Genomic DNA, 23881 nt, shown 5'->3' on the forward strand with positions numbered 1-23881 from the left:
CGTTTTGTCCAGCGCTTTTATTGCGGTTCATTTCTGTGTAGTAAAAATGGAAGCAGGAAGGAAGCCATTGACCTTAACTCACTTTCACTCCTTTATCATTGAAGTGAGAGATTGTAGCGGGATTTTCTTCGGCCAGACAATCTTCTTAAAGCTATTTGTCTGTTAAAACAATGCCAGACAATTCAGCCCAACACTTGCGCCTGTCTTATTTGCAAGACAAAACAGCACATGATTCAGTGTCTTGGAGACTAATCTTGTAAATTTAACTCATAAAAGTCACAAAATGTGAAGAAGTTTTCAGCGTCAATTATCTCATCTTTTTCTCTTCTGTTATCACTTGCAAATTGTTTGAGCAAGTTTAAAGGATATGCAGCTGTTTTTAGATTTCTTCCATTTTAAGGTTTTTTTGAATGTGATAAATAATCTTTCCTGTCTTGTGTTTGCTTGCTCAAGTATTTTACAGTCTCCTCCACCACACACATACACTCACAGGTCTTTGGCATCGCGACTGAATTGCCCTTGACTCGTAATGACTTTCTTTTCGCCTGACTGACTGGGATTCCCGCACCAGTAAAGACTTTAAAATGTCCAGACAAAGGATGTGGACAACAAAGAGTGGCAGCCTAGTACTGTTGTTCCTCCTCACATGGTTACCGGACTTCTTGTTGCTCCCTGTAGTAAGACACAGTTGTAAGATGTTTACTAAGAGGACATGGCCGCAGTAGGCGGTAACATACGTGTTACCTTGGACTCCCCTCAGTTTCCCCTATTCATGTGCGGAATCTCATTGTTGGTGGGGACATCATTCAAGCTGGTGTTTTAAGGCCAGAGGGAGGCTCCCAGTTCATTAGAGCTGTGTTTCGAGGGTTGGAGTAAGAGAGGGGTGCTACGTCTTGTGGTGACAGCGAGCTGTGGTGAATAGTCCACCAGAAGATTCACAGAGTTGCGGGGAGAGGGCCAAAACGTAGCGGAGTGGCTGAGCTGAGAGGAACCAGAGGGAGAGTCTTTGGAAGATGGCACCTGCCAGTTTGGTTTTTGCCTGGTTACTGTTCACCATGAGGATGGTCACCTCGGCAGAGTATCTGACGCCTGAGGAGGAGGAGGGTGAGCTCACACCTCACATCACACACCTGGGAATGAAATGTCAAGGGTCAAACAAATGGCTTTTTTAGGGAGAACTTATTCCTTCAAGAAATTTTTAGACAGTCATTTTTCACATTGACAGTTATTGGTTTTCACAATGGACCATTTAATGTTTCAAGACAAGTAAAAATTTCCTCTTTTTTTGAAATAGTGTTTCTGGTTCTAGTAACATTTTATTTGGATAGTCCACCTACAGATTTTAATGAGTATTGTTGAGATTCATAAATTCAACTGCCATGTGTCTGTAGGTGTTTATATAGAGTATAGAGTATATGTGACAATTCACTACATATTATCCAAATAAATCAGCTGAACTTGAATTATTCACTCAGCCTGTGTAGAATCATTTGAGTTAACAGTTCAACTAAATTATTCTGAGAATATGTAGGTATGTTTATTAACTGTCACATATACTCCATAGATAATCTGTAAAACATCCACAGCATAAAGCAGAATTGTTTTCAACAAATAAGCTGTTGAAATGTTACAAATACTCACAAACCCACGAACTATTTGTGGGCGAACTATCCAAGTGTTACCCGAGTATCTGTCACACTGGCAGCAGCATAATTTGGCATAAAGAGGTTAGCAGTGGTGACAGAAGTATTCAGAATACTTCTGAATACTAAATCACAAATTTAAGCCTAGCGTTACAGTACAGAAATATCAAGAATAAAAGTACTTATTATTCAGCAGAATGACAGCAGATTTTACACACTACTGATCATTATAATTGATGCAGTTATGTGTAAGCAGCATTTAATGTAGCTTGTTGAGGTGGAGCTAACTTGAATTACTTTGTATACTATTGGGTGGTTTAATCTATAAAGATTCTTGTGTATTTATGATTCTTGATTTCTGCAATTCTTGTTTTTATTTCATTGTCTCTCACTAGGTTTAATTTATGCACCAATACAGCAAAGAAAATCTTTATATGTTGCCATAAACCATCGTATTCTTCTGATTCTAAGCTGTTAGATAAATGTAGTGGAGTGAAAAGTATAAAGTAGCAGAAAATGGAAATACTACAGTACTGAGTTACATTGCACCACTGACCTTTAGGTATCAGTGGTTTGACTTTGGGTGTAAAATATACAGATTGTCTATGAGATTTAACACGTGATGATACACATGTAAAAATAAATATCTATATTTAGCGTCTGAGAGGCAGAATGGTAGAAAACCCAAAGTACAAAGAAAGAAGTGAATTCCTGCACATACTTAACACCTCTGCATTGATGTATTAAAAAACTGTGGATGTTTCGGTCATAAGAAACTTTTTTGAGACATATTAAAACATAATAAAGGGGAGCAGTACTTAAATACGGCCTACAATGCATGATAGGTCACAGCTGTGTTGGAGGTGTGTCCATAATCACACAGAAACAACCACTCAAGAATCCCTCCACTATTCAAGCATACAACACTGGTGATGCACTTCTCAAGTTAATGGCAAATACACAGAAAACATAGCCCAAATTTACAATACGCAAATACCTGTCTTATGATGCTACATTCATCCATATAAGTACACAGAAACACACACCAAAACACATTTTTGTGATTATGTTGACAGTATTTCATACATTACATGTGAAGGGGTGTGCAGGAATTCACTTCTTTCTTCAAAATTTGAGATAGAGGATAAAGTAAGTGGTGTGTGTTTGTGTTGTCCTCCACTCATTAGGGGGTTAAACTTTTAAAAAACATCTCTTCACATTATCTGAAAGGAATATTCTTTGTGTGCAATATAATCTGTTTCTATCTTCCTTCTATTAGAGCTCAATGAAACTGTCATTTGCACCAACGACCATATGGAGGTTGTTATTCCCAGCGCTTTCTTCCTCAACAAAGTGCCTCCAGTTTACGTAAGTGAGCACCCACAAAACTCAAGCTTTCTCTCACCATAGACATCCCCCAGTACTGATAGCTTAAATTGTTTGCTAAAGAAAAGATTTTTTTGTATTGTGTGTTTTTCTGCTTAGGTTTGGGATTTGCATTTAAACGACCCAGAGTGCCGCGGCGTCGAGATCGGAGATGACTACGTTTTCAGCATAAAGACGAACCTCTCTGACTGTGGAACAATAATGGTATCACGTCAATCTTTTGCTCAACATTTAAGCTCTAAAGTGGGTGACAGCTCCTCAGTCAGGCTGTGTCTGCAGGAGTCTAACTAATCAAATGTTGCACGTGAACTCGGACGTTTAGAACAACCCTCAACAAAAGATGAAGACAAACTACACTTAGCATCTCCATTATTGACACCATAAGATCCCCATCATAATAAATTATCTGTTTTACGACGCCTGCGGTTGTTGTGGGAACTGGATCTATTTGCTGCCAAAAAAGGCGCTTCTTTAGTCGATTTATTGCACTTTACATAACAGTAAAAATAACTTGAATAGGACAAGACACTTTTTTTTTCCTGCTGTGACGTAAATGTGGACTGTGAGGCTCTGTGTTCAGATGGACACTATGGAATTAGCTCATAGCAAGTATAATAAGATGGACAGAGAAAGGCACAACTCTGAGGCCAGACAGAAAGGACTGAGGAGAAAAGAAGAAGGGGGGGAGTGGCGTGTATGTCAAGAAAGAAGGGCGGCGTTGTTCCTTTTCTCTACAACAGCTCAGGGCCTTATTCAAAGCAGCGCGGGGACCCTGAATGGCCTCGTAGTTCTAAATTATCAGGATTTACATGGAAATGATGATTATTTGTTGATGCTCACTGAATAGGAAGGCCATAAATCATTGGCCAACTAGCCTCCTGATTACTTTAATCCAGCCACTCTCTAGATTCAGACTCTGGCAAGGTTTGAATCCCTACTTCAGCACACGAGTGTCCTTGAATCGCTTGGCTGGAATGCATTCTTGTAAAGCAAGCAAAAGGTTAACACAGCTTCCAACGGGGAGGAAATCTCCCAGTGCTCCACCTCAGCAATTTTACAAGGTTTTCGCATAGCGGCTGAGGAGAGTAAGCCCGCTCTGGATTAGATGGCTGTTGCTAAAGGAGAGGAATGCCATAGCTGTCAATCTTGCTTTCACCTTGAACTTAGAACCTTTAAAACCGGCCGTCAGAGAAGAAATGACTGATTAGTTGGGTTCAAAGGTCAGACATTTTTTATTGAATCATGACAGCGTCCTCGCTCATGTTTCAGTGATCATCACAGAGCCTTATGTTATCCAGCGATCAGTGCAGGTGCCTGTTGTGGCGTAGTGAAGACCTGTTTCTCACTGCAGAGACCTGTCACTGTTGCTCATTGTGGGGGGTTGTGTGTTTACCAAGAGGTAGTAAAAGATGTCTCAATGTTAGAGCTCAGGGCAATTCATCCTGCCCAGAGACCACAGAAGCCACCCTCCGTCTGCGCTCAGCAGGAGCCCAGACAAACCTAAAACTCAACCTTTTCACCCGTCCACATTTATGGTTTCACCTACGTCAGCTGCCTACAGTTGAATATTGAACAGTGTCACTCACATTTACAGTGTGTGAAAGGATGGTGACTGTCGGAGTTACAGCTTGAGAAACAGGTTACATAACGAAACCTCAATGACTCCTGTTAAAGTTTAATGTGTTTCTTAAAGCAAAAAGTGCAGCTATGTCAATGTGGAGCTCAAACAGGGACAGTAAGTTCTAGCGTCAAAAATAAAACCTGGCATCGGAAGAGGAAACATTGGCACAGAAAAGGATCCACTGAAACATAAACTATTTTTAAACACCTGTGTTTTATGTCATTTTGATAGATTTTTTGCATTCTGACAATCTTTTTTTTTTTTTATGTCACCCTTTTTGAGTGTCAGTGGAAATGCAGGCTAAATTTCAATCACACTGTCTTTGAACCTTCTCTCAAACTCTTCCCTGTTACGTCGAAACAGTGACAGAGGGGTAACCTGGGGAAAAAAACGAAGACACTGAAACAGAGTGTGACATGAAGAAAAAATTAGAAGACTTTCATTGAAAAACACATCAGAATGCAAAACTATCTTGTTTGCGGTTAAAACATTTGGTGGGAAAATACAGAATTAATTGGCACCATTTCAATTTATAATATAGATATATATCTATATAATTTAATCATTATTTGTCAGTCAACACTTTCCACAGGCAAACTGGCGGCTGAAATATAGCTTCTGCATATGCCTCTTCGGAAGCACCACGCATATGCAGTTATGGGGGTTAGAGCAGGGTCGGCCATATAATAGCACCTCTTGAGCAGTTTGGGGGTTTGTTGCCTTGTCAGGGGCACCTCAGCAGGGCCCAGGAGGTGAACACACTATACCTGGGTCGTACGGGGACTTGAGCCAAAGACCCTCCAGTTCCCAAGCCAAGTTCCCTCACTAACTGAGCTACTGTCTCCCCCAAAATATAAATTTAACTTTTAATTCAATGATCAATTATTAATTTAACTATTTTTTCCAAGTGTATAAAGTCAAAAAAAATGACAGTTCTGGGTTTTCAAATGTGAGAATTCACTGCTTTTTTCGGTCTTCGGCTACAACTAACAATTATTTTCAATGTTTATTTATCCGTTGATTATTTTTTCAATTAATTGATTAATTTTTTGGTTTATCAAATGTCAGAAAATGGTGAAGAAATGTCAGATCAGTGTTTCCCAAAGCCTAAGATGACGTCCTCAAATGTGTTGTTTTGTCCACAACCCAAAGATATTCAGTTTACTGTCCTAGAGGAGGATAGAAACCAGAAAATATCCACATTTAAAAAGCTGCAATCAAAGAATTGACAATATTTTTTCTTTAAAAAATTACTCAGACTGATTCATCCATTATCAAATTAGTTGGTAAGTAATTTAATAGTTGACAACTAATTAATTAACTGATAAATCATTGCAGCTCTAAAGTATAATATATATATTATAAATCCAATGTATAATAAATAAAACAAAAATCTACAGATTAGTTAAAAATCAACTATAATTTGTTGCAATCCTTTTTGCAAAGTCACTGCTGTGTAACGCTCTGCCACACAGTGGATGAGTGCAGATCAGGGTCAGTGGGTCACCAGGATGTTTCAGCTGCCTGATCATCGACCAAATTAAATGAAACATGTAAGAAGAGACGCCCTCCTGATACGAGATACCTGCTCTCTTCAAGATGACTTTTACTTAACATCCACGCCAGATTTCTGCAGTCGCTCTTACAACTCGTCCTGAACCTGATAAACTTCAAATTTAGTCTGTGCCATTTAGAGACCCTCAAGATGAGAAGTTGTTAACAGCTTGGGATTTTGTTGGGTGGTGTGGCTGTGGCAAGGCAAATATCCAGTTTTCACAACTAAACAGCAGGTGGTTTGTAACTCCAATGTACATGGTCAATTCTGCACCACTCTTTATTTTTAAGAGTCCCATCTTAAAGAAATGTTATATTTTGATGTACTCAGAGTGAGTTGACCAGATCCACCTCACGTTTGCTCAGAAAAGTCTCTAGACCTTGATGATGGTTTACTGTGAAGGTTTCGGAGTTCTTGTCAAACAGCGTTGCCATTACAATACAGCTAATCTCAATGTTTCTACATGGCGCAGGAAGCTGTAACTTGACTTTACGTCGTCAAGTCTGCCCCAAATTTCACATGCTTGATAAGAGCCCTGAAGAATCTACATGCCCACACTGACTCAGTCATAGTGCCACCAATTGACAACAGGAAGTCACTCTTATGTGACAAAAATAGTTTGTAGTTCGGTCTCCCACCAGTGCCCCCGACATGCGGGAAGGTGCGAGGGTCCATTCATTGTTGTGTGCAGCTTTAATTTTTCAATTGACTTTTATATTTGTCCCTCTCTCCTCAGGCCTCAGATGACACACACATCATGTTCATAAACACCATACACAACAACGACACAGATGTTATAACCAGAAACTATATCAACATAACATTTGTGTGCCGCTACCCCATCAACTACCTGGTCCAACAACCCAATGGTGAAAACATGATTAGAGTTGATATCAGGTAAGTGTTTATTCATCATTTAATCTAAATTACTCCTGAACTGATCCCAACATGAGCTGGTTTCAACATGTGAGACTCTTTTGTTCCTCTTCTCTCTGCAGAACCATCACTCTGAACACAGAGGATGGGAACTTTTCGGTGTCGATGTTACTGTACAAAGATGAAGCCTTTGAGGACAGATGGACCACTGTGCCGTCACTGACGCTGGATGATGACATCTTTGTCAAGGTTTTCATGGTAAATCACCCCAAGTGACAAAGTCACTACTAGACTTTTAAACTGACTTATTAAAGGGATAGTTTAGTTGTTTGAAGTGGGTTATATGAGGCACTTATCCATAGTGAGTGTATTACCTACAGTAGATGACAGTCAGCATGGCCCCTGTTTAGAGAAGCAGGCAGGAGTCCTACAGAAGCTAAGTAATGTACTGCTTTGGACAGGGGCTGCAGCAAAATATATTTTAGCCACTTAAATAAAATCAATATCCATTTAAGTGTACTGTATATTGAGAATATTTCCACCTAAACAGCTGATCTACATAATGCAGTGTGTGGCACAGTTGTGCTTATGCACAGAAATATGGAAGTTCTACAGTTACAAAAATGCAGTGCCAAAGGAACGAGCTGTCTGACAGCAAGCATTCATTTAAGCGCTATTCGCACGGACTAGTATTATCAGGGGACCTTGTGATTTAGAAATTTTTCTCCACATGCTCACATATCATCCATCTCATCATCTTCTGAGATTTCATTCCATGGATTTGAGCTTGCTCATCCTGCAAAAGGGTTTACATGCCAACACAGATTGCATTATTCCCAACCAGGAAAGAGGCAGTAACGAGATGCGGAGACATCCAACCTAAATACAACCTCAAATCATCGGGATGCCTATTCACACAAGACTAATATTACCACATGACCTTTGTTTCTGGTGTATTATGGTAGCTAATTTGCAGTGGAATTTTTACTTTGCAAATAACCTATGTGGCAGATTTGCACAGGATTAACACAGATGACCTCTGCTATTATTACACATTACCAGAGGTCCCCATGTTTAATAGTCCCCTGCAAATAGGGCTTTGAACTGATGTCTTTAGGAGGGTTTTTTGCCGTTTATGTTTTGCTGCAGCCTCTATCCACAGCAGTACATTACTTAGCTTCTGTAGTGGTTACTTTGCCTGCGTCTCCAAACTGGGAGCAAGCAGACTGCCATCTACTGTAGGTAATACTGACTATAGTGAAGTACCTCAAACAACCCCACTTCACAAAATTATTATCCCTTTAACACCTACATCTCACATTGCCCTGAAGATGACATTATAAGCACAGTAAAACACTATTTAAAGCAGTATTTTATGATATGCCATCTATGAATGTGGAAATTTGGCATTAACATGTAATAAAACCGGTAAAATATGTGTTGATGACAGAGACAGAGACAGAGTCTGTGTATGCTGAGCTTTGGAAAACACATTAAAGCATTTGGAGTATTCTTACTACTAACAGCTATTTTTGAAGTCGGTTTAGCACGTTATGTTAAGCAATATGTTGTGCGACAGGATGTTCCAAGCAAAGCTGTAAAGCAAACACTCGACCCATGACCAGATAGTAACCTGAGTGCTGCTCCTCTTCTTCTCTTCCATGTTGTTATAACCTCTTGGTACAGCTGTTGTTTACACACTCTGAATCATCAATTTGTGGGCCAATATGGAGAAGAAATAACCCTGTGTGAAGACCTGACTGTAACCCAACTCTGTCCGTCTCACAGATACCAGCTCACCTGATGCTGCGTATGGAGAGATGCTGGGCTACACCGACCAGTGATCCATATAGTAATATTCAGTACACCTTCATCCGAGACAGGTATACCATGGAGCAGTTTAAAGGTCCAGTGTGAAGGAGTTAGGGGCATCTATTAGCAGAGATGGCATATGATATCCATAACTTTGTTTTCATTAGTTTATAATCACCTAAAAATTAAGAATTGTTTTTCATTACTACCTTAAGGTTCAGACACATCAAACCGACATTAAAGAACTAGCCAAAAGTGGCACTGAACACATCACAAAGACCACAACCAAAGATGTTCTGTAACAAATATGACGTATTACACTCCTCTTCTCTTCATCCCCCCCATCTTGTTTGAAAGTGACCAGAGTGATGGTTCAGCGTCACAGAGATTCTGTGTTGCCAGATCTTGTTAGACTGTGTTGCTGAGACAGAGACTGGTCTTGAACCATTCTCCCTGATTTGTCTTTCTCAGTATGAATAAGCTCAGGACTGCCGTGATTCTATTAAAGGGGCAAGCAGTGTCGAAACCCATGTGACACAGACACAGAAAATTAATCCTTAGTGGGCTGTCTTGTTTAATCAATGGTTTCGGCTACAATCAACGGCCAACTAGCACGTACATACTGCGCCTGTGTGAGAGGAAATAACTCTCTGTACCAGCAGGTGGCAGTGGTCTGTATGTTGTTGGTAGACGGTAGTTAGCCACACAGCACACGAACAACACAACCCGATGTTTAAAGAACAAAGGATATTTACCGTGTGGTACCAAACAATAACACAAACAATTACGAAATTGTTTCTGCTGAAGAGCTCAATTGCTGAATCATAATTGTACCTAATATAACAAGCTTGTTTTTGTCTCACGCCCTCTTGACTTAAGTTGTTTGCTTTCCTGCCATTGATCCAACCCCAAATTACCCCTGATAGCTGTTCCAGCAGTGTGTGAGTGCGTGTGAATGGTTACTGAGTAGCAGGTGGCACCATGCATGGTAGCCTTGTTTACCAGTATGTGAATGTGTGCGTGTGAATGGGTGAATGTGACATGTAATGTAAAAGCGCTTTGAGTGTTTGGAAGACTAGAAAAGCGCTGTAAGTGCAGTCCATTTACTTCCGTCACTCTTCTCATGCACTGAACTTGACTGCCAAATAGGGGGATTTCATTCACCAACGGGCTCAGCCGTCTCTGATGCCAGTTTAACATGCAGAATCAGCAGAAAAACAGGCAACAATGGCTGACTAGTGCCAACGATGCAGGACACACTGCAAAAACTAAAGCCAGAAACGCTCATCAATGGCCCAACTTGGACCGACAGTCGGCTTGGTGTGTCAGGGCCCTTAGATCAAGCCATTTATATCTAAATACAGAGTCTGCCATGTTGTTCCTATATTAACCCAGAACGGACCAACCTTGACTGTAGAGAGGGCCATTCGCATTTTGTGGTTTTGCATTGGCCTTAGTTTCAGTTCTGCAGCCTCACCGCTAGATGCCACTAAATCCTACACAAGACCTTTAAACAAAAGTAATCTTTTAAAATTTCATACACACAAATGAAGTTTCTTTTTTCCAAAAAACAAAAAATAAACCTCTAACACTGGACCTATACACTGGCAAAGCCTTGTCCTGCAGCTGACAGAGCACAAATAAATAGTTAAAGATACTTTATAGATGTTGTGTTGAAACCTGATTATGGCACGTGTGCTATTTCCACACACACAAACACTCTTTCCACACAGCTCTAAGCCCTCTTACAGGAGCGCTGTTGAAATCTGAAATAAGAGAATTTGTTGCTTAGCGAGCCAGCCACAACTACTCTGAGAGCCGGGTCATGTGACTCCTGTCTGAGAGGCCTCGTGCGTTTGAGTTCAACAGCTGTGCATGCCCTTGACAACCGGGCAGTATTTGGTACTGTTAGCAACAGCAGGGCAAAGAAATGCACGCTGATTTCAAAATGCCAGAGGGAGAAGAAAATACAAATCTCTCCCTGTGTTGAATCATGTTGATAGTGCTTTTCTAATCTTTACAGTTCATCACATGAGTTGAAATCTGTTCCTTGTCTCTATTTTTAAAGCACAGTATTCATTCTAGATTTAAATCTCACTACCACCAGGCCTCCCTGACTTCTTTGTCTCCCTCCCCGTAGCTGCCCGGTGTTATCGAATGAACAGACCCTGAGCGTGCTGAAGAACGGCCAGGGCCCTGAGGCCATGTTCAGGATACAAATGTTCAAGTTTGTCGGCAGCTCTTACACCAACGTCTTCCTCCACTGCAACGTCCAGATCTGCCACAACACGGCGGGGCTGTGCCAGCCTGTGAGTGAGCACACGCAACACCCATTCCTCAAACTGGTAGTCAGAGGCCAGTTCAGACAAGCAGCCTACTACATGTGCAGCTTACGTCCTTAATATAGACCCATCTGTCTAGAAATGTGGTTCAGCCATATGAGCTTGTAGTTAAGCTTTCCTAATGTGAATGTGCACTGCTTGACACTGAGACTTGTAGTGTAATTGTTTCTTTCATGTTTTACTCATGTATTTGCCAAACAGAACTGTTCCAGTGAAGGTGAAGATGAGTTAATCAGGATACGGAGAGACATCCCGCTGTCCCATACAGTGTCTTACGGACCAATCAGACGACTGCTAGCCAATAGTGAAAAGCCCAGTCTGAGTATGTTTATGTCAGCTCATGTGGATCTTAGAGCTTTTAAATCTTTACAACTGTGTACGATTCATGTGCAAAACGTGGTTCTACCTGAGTCCTTTTCTATGCAGATGCAGGCGGAGTCCCTCCCGTGGAGACCTTTGTCCTCGGGGGGCTGCTTGTCGTCTTGCTGCTGATCACAGGAGTGTTTGGGAGGCTGTGGCTCCGCTCCAGACGTTTCTACCCAGCACGAGAGGCGCAGCTCACCCTGTCCAACATTCACCACATCTCAGAGGTGGCCTCATGAATCAGGGGAATCGGGGACCTGTTTGAACAAAGACATGGACACATAAACACATAAACATGTACATTACAAATGTACAGGTGTGATTTATGATAATAATGAAAGTCTTGCATGTGTTTCTCTTTGTAGAATGAGTTTCTTGAATTGTAAGATATCAGCTTGAATAAAGGTCGCCTTCGAATGTTGTCTCTGATTTCTTTTCCCAGTAGTGAAAAAGCGCACCTACTCAAGTACTGGACCTAACACAGTGACGTTCTTGTGTTTATCTTGAGCATTTCCATCTAACATGTTATGACTGAACTTCAGAGAGGATGTTATTTTTACTCCACTACAATTATCAGATGGCCTGAGTTATTTTACTTAACCTTAATTTTACCACTAAGATTCCCACTAAGATTCAAAATCCCCTTTACAAGGTATCGCTGTCAAAGAAATCACAATGAAAGACCAAAACCAACTCTGTGGCATTAAAACTTCCCTAACCTGTCTGTGACAATCTCTCTGAAGCTCTTTTGTCCTAACTGTAGTCACAAACACAGTTTAAGCTTTTAATAAAGGCTAAATAATTCCCTTAAACAAAGGGGCACTGTATATTTTAGCAAATGTTACTCAAACTGAAGTAAATAATGAATTTGTTGGGGACTGTTTTAGCCATGGATATACAATATACATTACTTAATATTTAAAGCATCAGGACAGGGTATGTAGAACTGACACAAAACTGATGGTGATGAAGGTACATGTCACCCAGTGCAACAGTTTGGCTCATTTGTGTGTTTCAATTAGTTTTAGGACACTCTGTGGCACAGAGGAATATGATTTATCAGACTTTGGCCATGTGGGGAATTTAGTCAAATCAATTATTGTTGGTTTTGGACTTTTAATCTTTATGACATCATGAAACAAATTATATCAAGTGCCTAGCACGCTGACTATTTCATTCTTTATATATGAGCAAGTATATATATGAATATATGAATCATTTTAATTTCGGTTACATACATCTTGAGAAAGAAAGATTACACCACACAATTTTCTCACAATACTCAAATACATTAAACTCTAAATTATAATCCTAAATTCTTTCACATATGACAAATAATCCACAATCATTTAACATTTCAAAACTTAGAGAGCAACACAGTTTCAGATCAGCACTGAGTCCATTCCACAACTTGACTCCCAATACTGAAACACGTCTGTATTTTACACTGGTTTTCATTTTACATGCTTCATGAATAAATATTATAATTTCCGGCTCATAATTTAAAAACTTTTTGAATACAGACAGGACGGTTTTTGCTGACAACTGGAAAATGTATTTCCAGTGTTGTTAAATACACAATGTCTGGAAATCTTAAGGTGTAGGATGCTATAAACAGTTGATTAGTAGATTCTCGATAACGTGCTATATGTATTATTCTAAGGCAGGGGTGTCAAACATACGGCTCGGGGGCCAGGACCGACCCCCCAAAGGGTCCAATCCGGCCCACTGGATGACCTTGCATGCCTAATAGTGGTGCACTTGTGAAGGCTAAGAGATGCCAGGTCTCAGGAGCAAGTTAAACGTTGAGCAGCTTTCTTCATGTGAAATGCTGCTTCAGAGGCTTTTCCACCCCGAACCATAACACAGTTCTTTACTTTGTCTTTAGTTTGGTATGGAGATGTCAGGATTACTTCACAAATGTACAGAAAAATGTAGATGTAATGACAGTGGGTGGTCGACTGACAGAATATTGGAAAAACTGAGAAATATTGCTGAAATTGCATTTATTCTTCTGAAGACATCACAACACCACAGGCTGTCATCTGTTTTGTAAATGGATTAGTGTTTTTAAAATGTACTTTAGACAAAAAAATGCTTGTTATTTATAGAAAATTATGCAGTGGTTTTTTACAAGTCCGGTCCACTTGCGATCAAATCGAACTGTATGTGGCCCGTGGACTAAAATAAGTTTGACATCTCTGTTCTAAGGGCTCTTTTCTGAAATTTAATTGTACGCTCTATATTTAATTTCACAGAAGGACAAATATGGCAATATAAGTGAATAATACAACATATACCAAAATTTCTTATTCAACAGCTGCCTTGTCTTATAAAGAACAGCAATAGATTTAGATAGTTTCAGTGTAATAGGCTATGTCCTATGTGTGGCTTCCAACATAGTTATGATCTATAATCATGCCCAGTTTTCTTTAATATACTCTTTCAATTAATATTAAGTAATATGAATTGAATTTCTTTATCATCATCGTCATCATCATCAACATCGCAACTTTTACAAAGAAGCAGTCATTGGCAATACAAATAAAATACAAATTAAAAAAAAAAGTGGTCCAGACCTGTTTTTATCATTTAAGAAACATAGCCAAAGTCAGGTCTTTTATCTCAGCCACAGATTTGGAGAAACTCATCCATGCTTTTATTTCCTCAAGCCTTGACTATTGTAATACTGTCTCAGCCAGAAATCACTTCACCATCTACAGTCAGTTCAAAATGCTGCAGCTCGGCTTTTAACTAGGTCTAAAAAATGTGACCACATCACCCCTGTTTTAGCATCCCTGCACTGACTGCCTGTTCAATTTAGGATTGATTTTAAAATTCTTTTGTTTTTATGGCCAGACTTGGGCTAGCCCCTGTCTATATTTCAGACCTTTTATCCTCACACAAACCAGCTCGCAGTCTGAGATCCGCTGATAAGGCCCTGCTAGCTGTTCCAAGGTCTAGGCTGAAAACAAAAGGCGACAGGGCCTTTGCAATCAGGGCCCCTAGACTCTGGAACGATTTGCCTGAGGAAATCAGGTTTTCAGAGTCTGTTCCTCATTTTACATCGCTCCTCAAGACACACTTTTACAGGAAGGTCTTTATGAAGTAATGTTTAAGTTGATGTAATGTTTAATTTGTATGTATTTTGTGTTGATATTGAGTGTGTGCTGATATTTTATGCTGTAAAGCACTTCGTTATTTATATTGAAAAGTGCTATACAAATAAAGTTATATCTATAAAAAAGAAATTAAGTAAAATCAAAACCTGAATTGACTATGGCCTATACATTTGTGCAGACAGAATTGCAAATGAGTAAACTGAATGTAAACCTACATAAACACATGCACACAGGGGTGTTAACCGTTTGTAAAGCAGTAAGTAAAGTGTGTAAAGGTAAAGTGACAGTTGCCTGGTGAGAATCTGCATCCATTAATATCCAGAAATAACAGCACAGACGCTTCGTGAGTGATTCCGTGTAAAACAGTCCTCAGGGTATTCCCCAGTCTGTCTATTTCAGTGCCCTCTCACAGGTCTGCGTCCATAAACCTAAATATGACCATGTCCATTTGCGTGATGACGTAGCACCGCGACGTCCCACAGAGCACCAGGATCAACACAAACGCCGCTTGACTCAGAACAGCGAAGGACTCAGAGCCGGAGAACCAGCTGCAGCCGGTTCATATCATAAGAAGATTTAGACACATTAAATACTGTGAGATGGTTATGTAGCTGTAGTTTCCACGTTGCTGATGTCGCCGGCGCTGATTTAAGTAAAGAAGTCCTGGTAACATTCACCTGGAAAACCCCATAACTCGGGTAAGCAGTTTCCAGAAGCTACTAGCTAGCTATCTGAGTATGCTAACGAACTTTAGCAGCTAATGCTAACTGGATGGCCATGTTGTTGATGTGCTTTTGTTTAAAGTTTTTTGATTTATCGACTAACAGGTTTCCATGCGCAGTTATCATTAAAACTACATCTCATAGTTTAAGTGACTGTTACGATATTATTGCTGCCAGGATTATAAGTGCTAAGAATTGTTAAAGCCGGTTGTTGCTGTGTTTGTTTGTGTTTTTAGCTGTTTGCTAACTTGCCAGCTACGCTTGCGTAATTTAACTAGCTGTTGCTGGCGATGGCTGCAAAGACTCGAACAATAGCTCTCCTGTGTGGCTTTGTGGTTTGGACTTGCAACACTATTGTGGCTCTGTAAGTCGTTGTTTGGTGTGTTTGTAGCCTGCGTCCATTATCGTGCACACATGTAACACTACCAAATAAGCCCCAGGCTGATGATTCACAGGTGTTTACCTTCTTGGACTGTTGTGGCAGGTAGACAAAACGTTGCATATAATGTTGAAATGCATCAAACTCCAAGTGAAGGGCAGTTCTTAGAGACTGAAGGTGAGGGGTCAAATTTGCCCACAAGTCATGGAAATACCGGTGTCGCCATGAAACCTAAGAGGGGTGTTGTGAAAGGTTACGGAACAGCCTTAAGATGTAGTAAACATGCAAAGCGACAACAAAGTGTGAAGACATGGGATCTCATGTGTCATGTTGGAGGGTTGCATTCAAGGTCCCATATCATAAAGACCTAGATTTCCAGGTCTTTTTGTTAATTATCAGGCAGGTGCTGTAAAAATATTGTTATAGTGTCAAATGCTCAATTCACAGATAAAGGCAAATAGGCTGTACTCAGAAACTGTGCCTTCAAACAAGCCATCAGGGCTTCCTTGTTATTGTGATGTCACAGCTCTAGCTCCAGACAGAATCACTGAATCACCAGGTAGACAATTGGCAATTGGTTTCACTCGTGGAGAGATGTTAAATCAGCAACATTGCTGATTTCTGTTGTTATTTTCAGCTGAAACTGTAACATTTAAAGCTATGTCGTAAAACATGATGGTCTGACCTGACATTTCTGCCATGCTTATTTCATGTAACGTGTGACTTTGCTATCATGTTTGATGAACTAAATCTACTGGCACAGAAGCAAAGCAGTGTGCTGCTGTGGAGGTGGCTGCTGCAAAACATCTTTAGCCACGTTTAAAAAAATCAATAGCAGCCTAAGTGTAGACTATATATCAACATTTTCAGCACTTTTCCTTTCACATAAACCAGCAACTCCAGTGTTCTGCAACTACTGTTTTTATCAATGGAGTCTGGTGGCTTTGATATAACAGTTTCAATTTCCCAGATGGCGGGGTAAAAAGGTGGAAATATTATAAATATAGCTCACACTTATCTAAATATTTGAGGCAGAGCTTGCTAAGTGCAATTTGATTTTATGTACGTGATGCAGAGTGATTTTAAATAAGTATTGTGACATCAAAATTATGAATGGGTCCCTTTGTATTTCCTGTTGAGACATATTGCAGTGTATGCAAATGACACCAGCTGACAGGAAGTAAATATGAACCCACACTGTTGCCTAGCGATGCAATTCCGGTGAAACAATCTATAAAGTTTAAAACTGCCATTTAGTGCTGCTACAGTCATTCCTTTGGCTACAATGATGGCGCAGAGACGGCAAGAGCACAGATGTGGAAGACCCAAAAACACTGACCAATCACAGCACACTGGGCTTTTTCGGGAATGGGGGTTTGAGCTGACTGCTTTTTGTGCTTATTAAAAAAAATGTTGTTACCGTGACGTGTATTTGGTTTCATAAGAATTGTAAGATACATTTACTTTTGTTGATTTTGTTTCAGGGTTGAACACGTCACCCCTTTTCCCTGCCAGAACCAGTTGGGCAAGGAGCAAACATGGAGAGCATGCACTCCCACTGCCTTAAATGCATCAACAGAAGGTGCATGGTGAGACCAGAGGCGGGTGTTTGCTGTGACCTCATCGGCTGTCCTCTAGTCTGTGGGGCAGTTTTTCACTCATGCAAACTAGAGGAACACCGTTTACTGTGTCCATATGAACGGCTGCCATGCCTTAACAGTGGATTTGGCTGCCCATTCACTATTGCAAGGATTAAGATGGCACAACATCTTGAGATCTGCCCAGCAAGTATCGTATGTTGCACTATGGAGTGGAACCGCTGGCCTGTGAGCTACGCTGATCGCAAGTCCTATGAAAACTTGAGCAAAGACTTTGATGAGGTGGAGCAGCTAGACATGGCTTTGGCCCTGCAGGATCAGAGGATGTTGTTAGAGTCACTGAAGGTCACAACCACAGTGTCAAAGAATGGAGATAAAGAAGCGGATGAAAGTGACAAAATGGCCACAGCTTCAAGTCTATCAGAGACAGTGTTGGGTAATGTAACAGTTGAAATGGAAGAGGAGCCCTATAATGGGTTGTATAGAGCCTCAGTTGAGACGAGCAGAAGTTTAGCAGCGGCTTTGGACATCCTCACTAATTCAAAGGATATCGATGTAATTGTTGGAAATTTAAACGGGGAAAAGACTGATAAGAATGGAGCACTACACAATGGGGAAAATGGTGATAGTCAGAATGTTTATGCTGCTGAAGGTGGGAAGAATGTGGACATGCAGGAGAGTGACTCTGATTCAGAGTGTGAGCTCGGAGCGGTTGGTGGAGTGGACTGTGCAGTCGGGACAGATGGAGAAGAAGATGGTATTAGCTGGGCAGAAGAAAATGATTTTGTAGAGCTGCTCTTTGAAGAGAAGGAAGACATTATTGAAGAGCCAATAAATGATTCCAACCTTGTCTGGCCAGAGATGCCTCAGAATTACATGCCTGTTGTAGCACTGGAACCTCCTGTGCCTCAGCAAGCACCAGTTCCACATCCAATGCCATTCCTGCTGTCTGATCATGTGAGAAATAACTTCTTACAACACTTACCTACTGAACTCAGGTATCGGTGTTTGGAGCGTAAACTACAGAATGTAGAAGTGCTCAGAGGAATAAGTATGTTTACATTTAATGGACGTCGGGCTCTGCTGTCAGACCCTTACTTGTTTCGAACAAAGATGGAGGACAAGGCAGTAGACACATCTGACCTGGAAGTAGCAGATGACCCCATGGGCCTCCATGGCATTGATCTCATCACTGCAGCTCTGCTCTTTTGCCTCGGCGACTCTCCAGGAGGCAGAGGAATCTCAGACAGCAGGTTTGTTGATGGCTACCACATCGACTTTGGTACTCAGACATTCTCCTTTCCTTCAGCCATTCTTGCAACCAACACCATGGTGGGAGACATTGCTTCGGCCTCAGCCTGCGATCACGCCAGCCCACAGCTCTCCAATCCAAGCCCCTTCCACACTCTCAGGCTGGACCTGGTGCTCGAATGTGTAGCTAGATACCAAACAAAGCAGCGCTCCATGTTCACATTCGTGTGCGGGCAGCTGTTCCGGCGGGATGAGTTCTCGTCTCATTTCAAGAACGTTCACGGAGATATTCATGCCGGACTCAACGGCTGGATGGAGCAGCGCTGCCCCCTGGCCTACTATGGCTGCACCTACTCCCAAAGACGATTCTGCCCATCTGTACAGGGCTTCAGAATCATCCATGACAGACACCTTGGCTCGTTTGGAGTTCAGCCCGGTTTGCCCTTAAGAAATGGGGAGAACTACCCAAGAAGAAACTTCCGCTATGGTCCAAGGACTGATCAGTTCAGCAGCCTACCTTTCGAGGTGTTGCAACATGTAGCAAGCTTCCTGGACAGCTTTAGCTTGTGCCAACTGTCCAGAGTGTCCCGCACCATGAGGGATGTGTGTGCTAGTTTGCTCCAGATGCGTGGCATGGTCGTCCTGCTGTGGGAGAAGAAACGGCGTGCTGATGGGTCTCCATCATGGCAGATCACAGACAAGGTGAGTCAGTTTTCACATTTTAAAAAACACATCTGTTAACCAATATAACTCGTTTTCTTTGTGGAACTATGGTGCAGCTGTACAGCGTCACAACATGAGAAGTAACTGATTGATTCTCTGTTGTTTGCCATTCAGGTGTGGCGATTCAGCACAGCTTTCGGTACAGTGAATGAGTGGAAGTTTGCCAACATCGCCAGCATGGCCGACCACCTCAAGAAGTGCAAGTTCAATACAATCTCTCGTCGGGAAGAGGCGATCCCCCTGCCATGCATGTGTTTCACCAGGGAGCTCACAAAAGAGGGAAGGTGTTTACGCTCAGTTCTCAAACCAGTAGCTTAAAGTGACTTTGAAAGATGAAGTCATCTTTTGGACTTTTCTTGAGACCATTTGAACTCAAATACACATGTATTTCCTCCAGTGTTTACAGACATTAGTCTCCTCCAGCCTCAAAATGATAACTCCTGGTTGAACATTATAAACTGTTGGTCGTTTTCTTCACAATGGAAATAATCTTCACTCCCCTAAATAAGACAAAGCCAGTAGTGGGCCGATTTATCCTTCAGCGGATGCTGATGTGCTGCAATTATAGATCGGCAGATTAAATTGCTTGCTTTGTATCTTCCACTCTGATGGATTTATGAATACCAGTGTGCTGACATTGTAGCCATATCTACTCTGACATTGTGTAAATAATCAGATGTTTTGATGTAGATTTTTTTTTTTATTTTTATATCAAAAAGTCAGTACTGTGCTACCATGGAAGTAAGAGTACAGCCTTAACTTATGATGAACTTGATTTTATAGTCATGAGGTTGTGAGAACATCTCAGTGAGATTTCTTTGCTGCTTCCAGCTGGAACAGTTTACTGGTATCTTGCACGGTTTTATATCTTATCCTGATACCTAGAGTGACCACGTGTGCTGCTTAAAGCTCATAGACCCGCTTTACACCTGGTATTAACATGCGTCCTAGGTGACTGGATCACAAGTGGACAGCTTCAAGTACAGGTGTGAATGCACCAAAATGCGTCCTTACTGCATCTTGAGATCTGATCACTCTAGAGGTGGTTTGGGCTGCATGTGGCCACATTCTCTCAGCAGTGCAACAGAGGAAGGGAAGCAAGCAAGGGCTGTCAACACTATTAAATAAGATTTTACTAATTTGAAATAGTAGGGACTGTAAGTGTGTGTTTAGCACGACTAACCTCCCATGGGTTTAAAAGAACAGCACTTTTCAGTCTTTGCAAGCGGAAATGATTCACATGTTTATTTGCATATAGAGCAGGGAAGAGAGCTCCAATCACAAGCGGCCACACGAGATGCATGTGGAGATACATTGTAATACCAGGTGTGAATAGACAGACAGAGCTGTTCACACATGTGATAGGATCAACAGAGACGCACGATAATCCCAGGTGTAAACAGGCTCATAGATTTCATGGCTTTAATTACACATTTTAAGACTGACCAAACATCTGTGGTTGCGGTGCGCAATGTATGCCACTTTACAGGATGGTCATACTGTATTCACTGTGGGGTTTCTGTTAACCAGCATAAGCATGTCACCATCATCATATTAAGTGTTTAAATGTAGTGTGGGTTGGCATGTTAAAGCAGTAACAAAGGTGGTCCATCTTGCTTTTATCTCACCTCTGACTAATGCGCTGGCATGTTAGTCAGGTGGGAGATGATGTAACAGTGTTCACTGGCCACATGGCAGTACGTTCTCAGCTGCAGTTGGCTTGTGGTTTGCCCGTTCTACCAGCTACTTTTAACCAGCAATTGTTTAAAGGTTTCATAAAAAGATCTAAATGTAGCATCTAAAATAATGAATGTACTCAGCGAATATAAGAATCCATCAGTGACTGTGGTCAGCTCGGTTTGCCTCCCTCAGTGTCAGACCTCATAAAACCCTGCAGGCCAGGTGTTCAGATATATAACGGGCACACGCTTCCCTCCAGTAATGAGCATCACTAATTATATCCGTACGCATTATTTATCATATGTTTTTGTCACTACATGTCCACTGTGTTCAGATGTTGTTGGCGTCTCAGGGTTGTAGCATTAAGCTTTGTGTCACAGTAGGTTGCGTGTAGTTGACGAAATTGCTGAGAACGACGTGACGACTTGTCGGCAACTTGATTATTGTGGGGTCTTAGACAAACTGACTGGTGTACCGCTCAGTATTATAATAACGTAACAGTGTGTGTTGCAGTGCTGGACTAATAAATTACATGTTTGTCACCCAATGGTGTCATGTTTATAACCGAGTAACTGAAATAGGCTGTCGGCGCAAATGCTGCTTGATTGTTCTTTGGAGTGATCAGACACCTTTTGAATTAGATTTCTAGGTTGGATTAAGAAATAAGGTCTAAAAACACATGCACATGAGATTTTACTCACTTACATGAGAAAGTCAAAATGTTGTGAAATGTGGATTTTGGTAGAAAATGTCACAGAAAAGTAACTAATTCCTTTGAGGAATTTGTGGGATTTTGTTTTTATATTTTCTGATATAAAGCCCAAGTGATAACGTAACTAAGCTGTCTTTTTACTCTGACAAGTCCCAATCCATGTTTGGTTCTTTTCTTATTTTTTTTTGTACTGGTACTTTTATTTTGAAGAAGAAAAAGGATCTGCCTCTGTAATGTCTAGATTTGTATTTGAATTATTGATTTGCACATGAAGGCATGTACTGTAAAAGCTGAATTATAATGCCGAGGGGCTGTCTTTGCTCAAGTAGCAGGAATTTTTACTCCCTCACGTTCTGCATGTGAGTTTGATGTCTTTTGGAAATGTTCGGTCAGTCCAGTTGCAGACTCATTCATACAGATTATTTCTCAGGCACAGTACATCGATTTTCTATAACCTGTTACATATTTAAAGCTTGTGTCATAATGAACTTATCACATGTCCTGATTCTTCAGGTTTAGTGGGTGGAGTTGAATTAATTAAATCAGTCTTTTGCTCTATTGAGGTTCATAAACATTAAGATAAATGTATTTCCTCTGTGTTTTCAGTGATATAGTCTTCACAGGCACCTGGAGTGTATCAACACTTGACATTTTAAGTTTTGTTCTCACTCCTGCTGACGTGTGTTTTTCACCATCATATGCCAGCTTCATTTGTTTGACCTTTGAAGCATTTTAATAAAGAGGCTCTTGGTTTTTAAATGTGGATTTCTTTTACCTCTTATTGCAAGAAGCTCTCAACCACGTGAATTCAAGGCCCGAATGTTCTGCTGCTGTGCAACGACAGATCACCTGCTTCACAGTGCTTTGTTTCAGCGTAATTCACTAATAGGTTTAGTCTACGTCTGACAAAGTGTTAACAGAGTAGAAATTGCAAGAAGGTAATTGTGTGCACATCTAAGCCTGTGTGTAAAGGAATACTTTACCCATTAAATGACCATTTGTTTAATGTCATGTTACCTTGAATTTGTGAAGAAATATCTTTTTTCCTCATATGCCTCCATGCGACAACATATTGATTGATTGGGGATCATGTTTAACAACAGCAAAACTATATCAAAACACTCATTCACTCTTTTTCTGTAATCGATTATCCTGTTACAGGTAGTTGGGGTGCTGGAGCTTATCCCAGCTGACATTGGGTGAGAGGCAGGGTACACCCTGGACAGGTCACCTGACTATCACAGGGCTGACACATAGAGACAGACAACCATTCACACTCACATTCACACCTACGGACAATTTAGAGTCACCAATTAACCTGCATGTCTTTGGACTGTGGGAGGAAGCTGGAGCACCTGGAGGAAACCCACGCTGACACAGGGAGAACATGCAGACTCTGCACAGAAGGGCTCCTCCACCCTTGCTTTGAACCAGGAACCCTCTTGCTGTGAGGCGACAGTGCTAACCACTGCATCACTATGCCACCTACATCAAACATTTGTTGACTTACTTTCTCACAACTCATGTAGTATAATCCAAGTATCATTAATCCAGCAGTATGCTCAGTACTTCCCAAACACACAAATTTTCACTAAAAAAGCACTGGGGTCTGGTTTGGAGAGAGCATAAGTAGGTTTAACTTGAATTCCAGTTTTAAATAGTTTATATATTTTAGTGAAAATGCATGTGTGTGGGAAGTACTGAGTGTACAACTAGATAAATGAGACTTGGTTTAAACTGCACGAGTTGTGTGAGAGTTTTCAAACGGATGTTTTGATAAAGTTTTGCTGCTGTTTGGCATAGCCCCCAATCAATCAATATGTTGTATTTTTCTGTGAAGGCATGTGAGATAAAGTTTTCTTTATGAATTCAAAGTTTCAAGGTAACAGGGCATGACTAATACATACTCAAAAGGTCATTTTGTGGGTGAAGTATTCCTTTAAGTTGGAACAGGATAAGACATTGATTGAAGAAAAAAAGTGGAAAGTATTAGCGCACTGGATTTAAGTTCCTAAAACCTTATGAGACAAGAAAAAAAGCAGCGATCCAACCCTACTAATGGTCAATATGACAAAATGCGAGGTATGCATGGCAAC

At 40.9% G+C, this 23881-nt stretch overlaps 2 protein-coding genes across 2 annotated transcripts; both read left to right on the top strand.

Moving 5' to 3' along the window:
- The first annotated feature begins 119 nt into the window (after positions 1 to 119).
- Positions 120 to 12003, top strand: si:dkeyp-110a12.4 (pancreatic secretory granule membrane major glycoprotein GP2). Its single transcript, XM_049595299.1, has 9 exons — positions 120 to 1104; positions 2923 to 3011; positions 3129 to 3233; positions 6942 to 7102; positions 7204 to 7339; positions 8870 to 8964; positions 11034 to 11202; positions 11437 to 11557; positions 11662 to 12003. Exons 1-9 carry the CDS (start codon positions 1014 to 1016, stop codon positions 11835 to 11837), a joined length of 1143 nt encoding a protein of 380 aa, XP_049451256.1. The 5' UTR covers positions 120 to 1013; the 3' UTR covers positions 11838 to 12003.
- A 3219-nt stretch (positions 12004 to 15222) lies between these two features.
- On the top strand, positions 15223 to 22544 carry fbxo30a (F-box protein 30a). Its single transcript, XM_049595298.1, has 3 exons — positions 15223 to 15418; positions 17306 to 19372; positions 19508 to 22544. Exons 2-3 carry the CDS (start codon positions 17360 to 17362, stop codon positions 19709 to 19711), a joined length of 2217 nt encoding a protein of 738 aa, XP_049451255.1. The 5' UTR covers positions 15223 to 15418; positions 17306 to 17359; the 3' UTR covers positions 19712 to 22544.
- The last annotated feature ends 1337 nt before the right edge of the window (positions 22545 to 23881 follow it).

This window comes from Epinephelus fuscoguttatus, linkage group LG14 (assembly GCF_011397635.1).
Source record: "Epinephelus fuscoguttatus linkage group LG14, E.fuscoguttatus.final_Chr_v1".
Lineage (NCBI taxonomy): Eukaryota > Metazoa > Chordata > Actinopteri > Perciformes > Serranidae > Epinephelus > Epinephelus fuscoguttatus.

Bases quoted from the DNA above. Each gene is read 5' to 3' on its own strand.
- fbxo30a (XM_049595298.1), top strand. From the start codon at position 17,360: ATGGAGAGCATGCACTCCCACTGCCTTAAATGCATCAACAGAAGGTGC. The intron at 19,373-19,507 runs GTGAGTCAGTTT...TTTGCCATTCAG, and splicing joins CATGGCAGATCACAGACAAG to GTGTGGCGATTCAGCACAGC.
- si:dkeyp-110a12.4 (XM_049595299.1), top strand. From the start codon at position 1,014: ATGGCACCTGCCAGTTTGGTTTTTGCCTGGTTACTGTTCACCATGAGG. The intron at 3,012-3,128 runs GTAAGTGAGCAC...TTTTCTGCTTAG, and splicing joins ACAAAGTGCCTCCAGTTTAC to GTTTGGGATTTGCATTTAAA. The intron at 3,234-6,941 runs GTATCACGTCAA...CTCTCTCCTCAG, and splicing joins CTGACTGTGGAACAATAATG to GCCTCAGATGACACACACAT.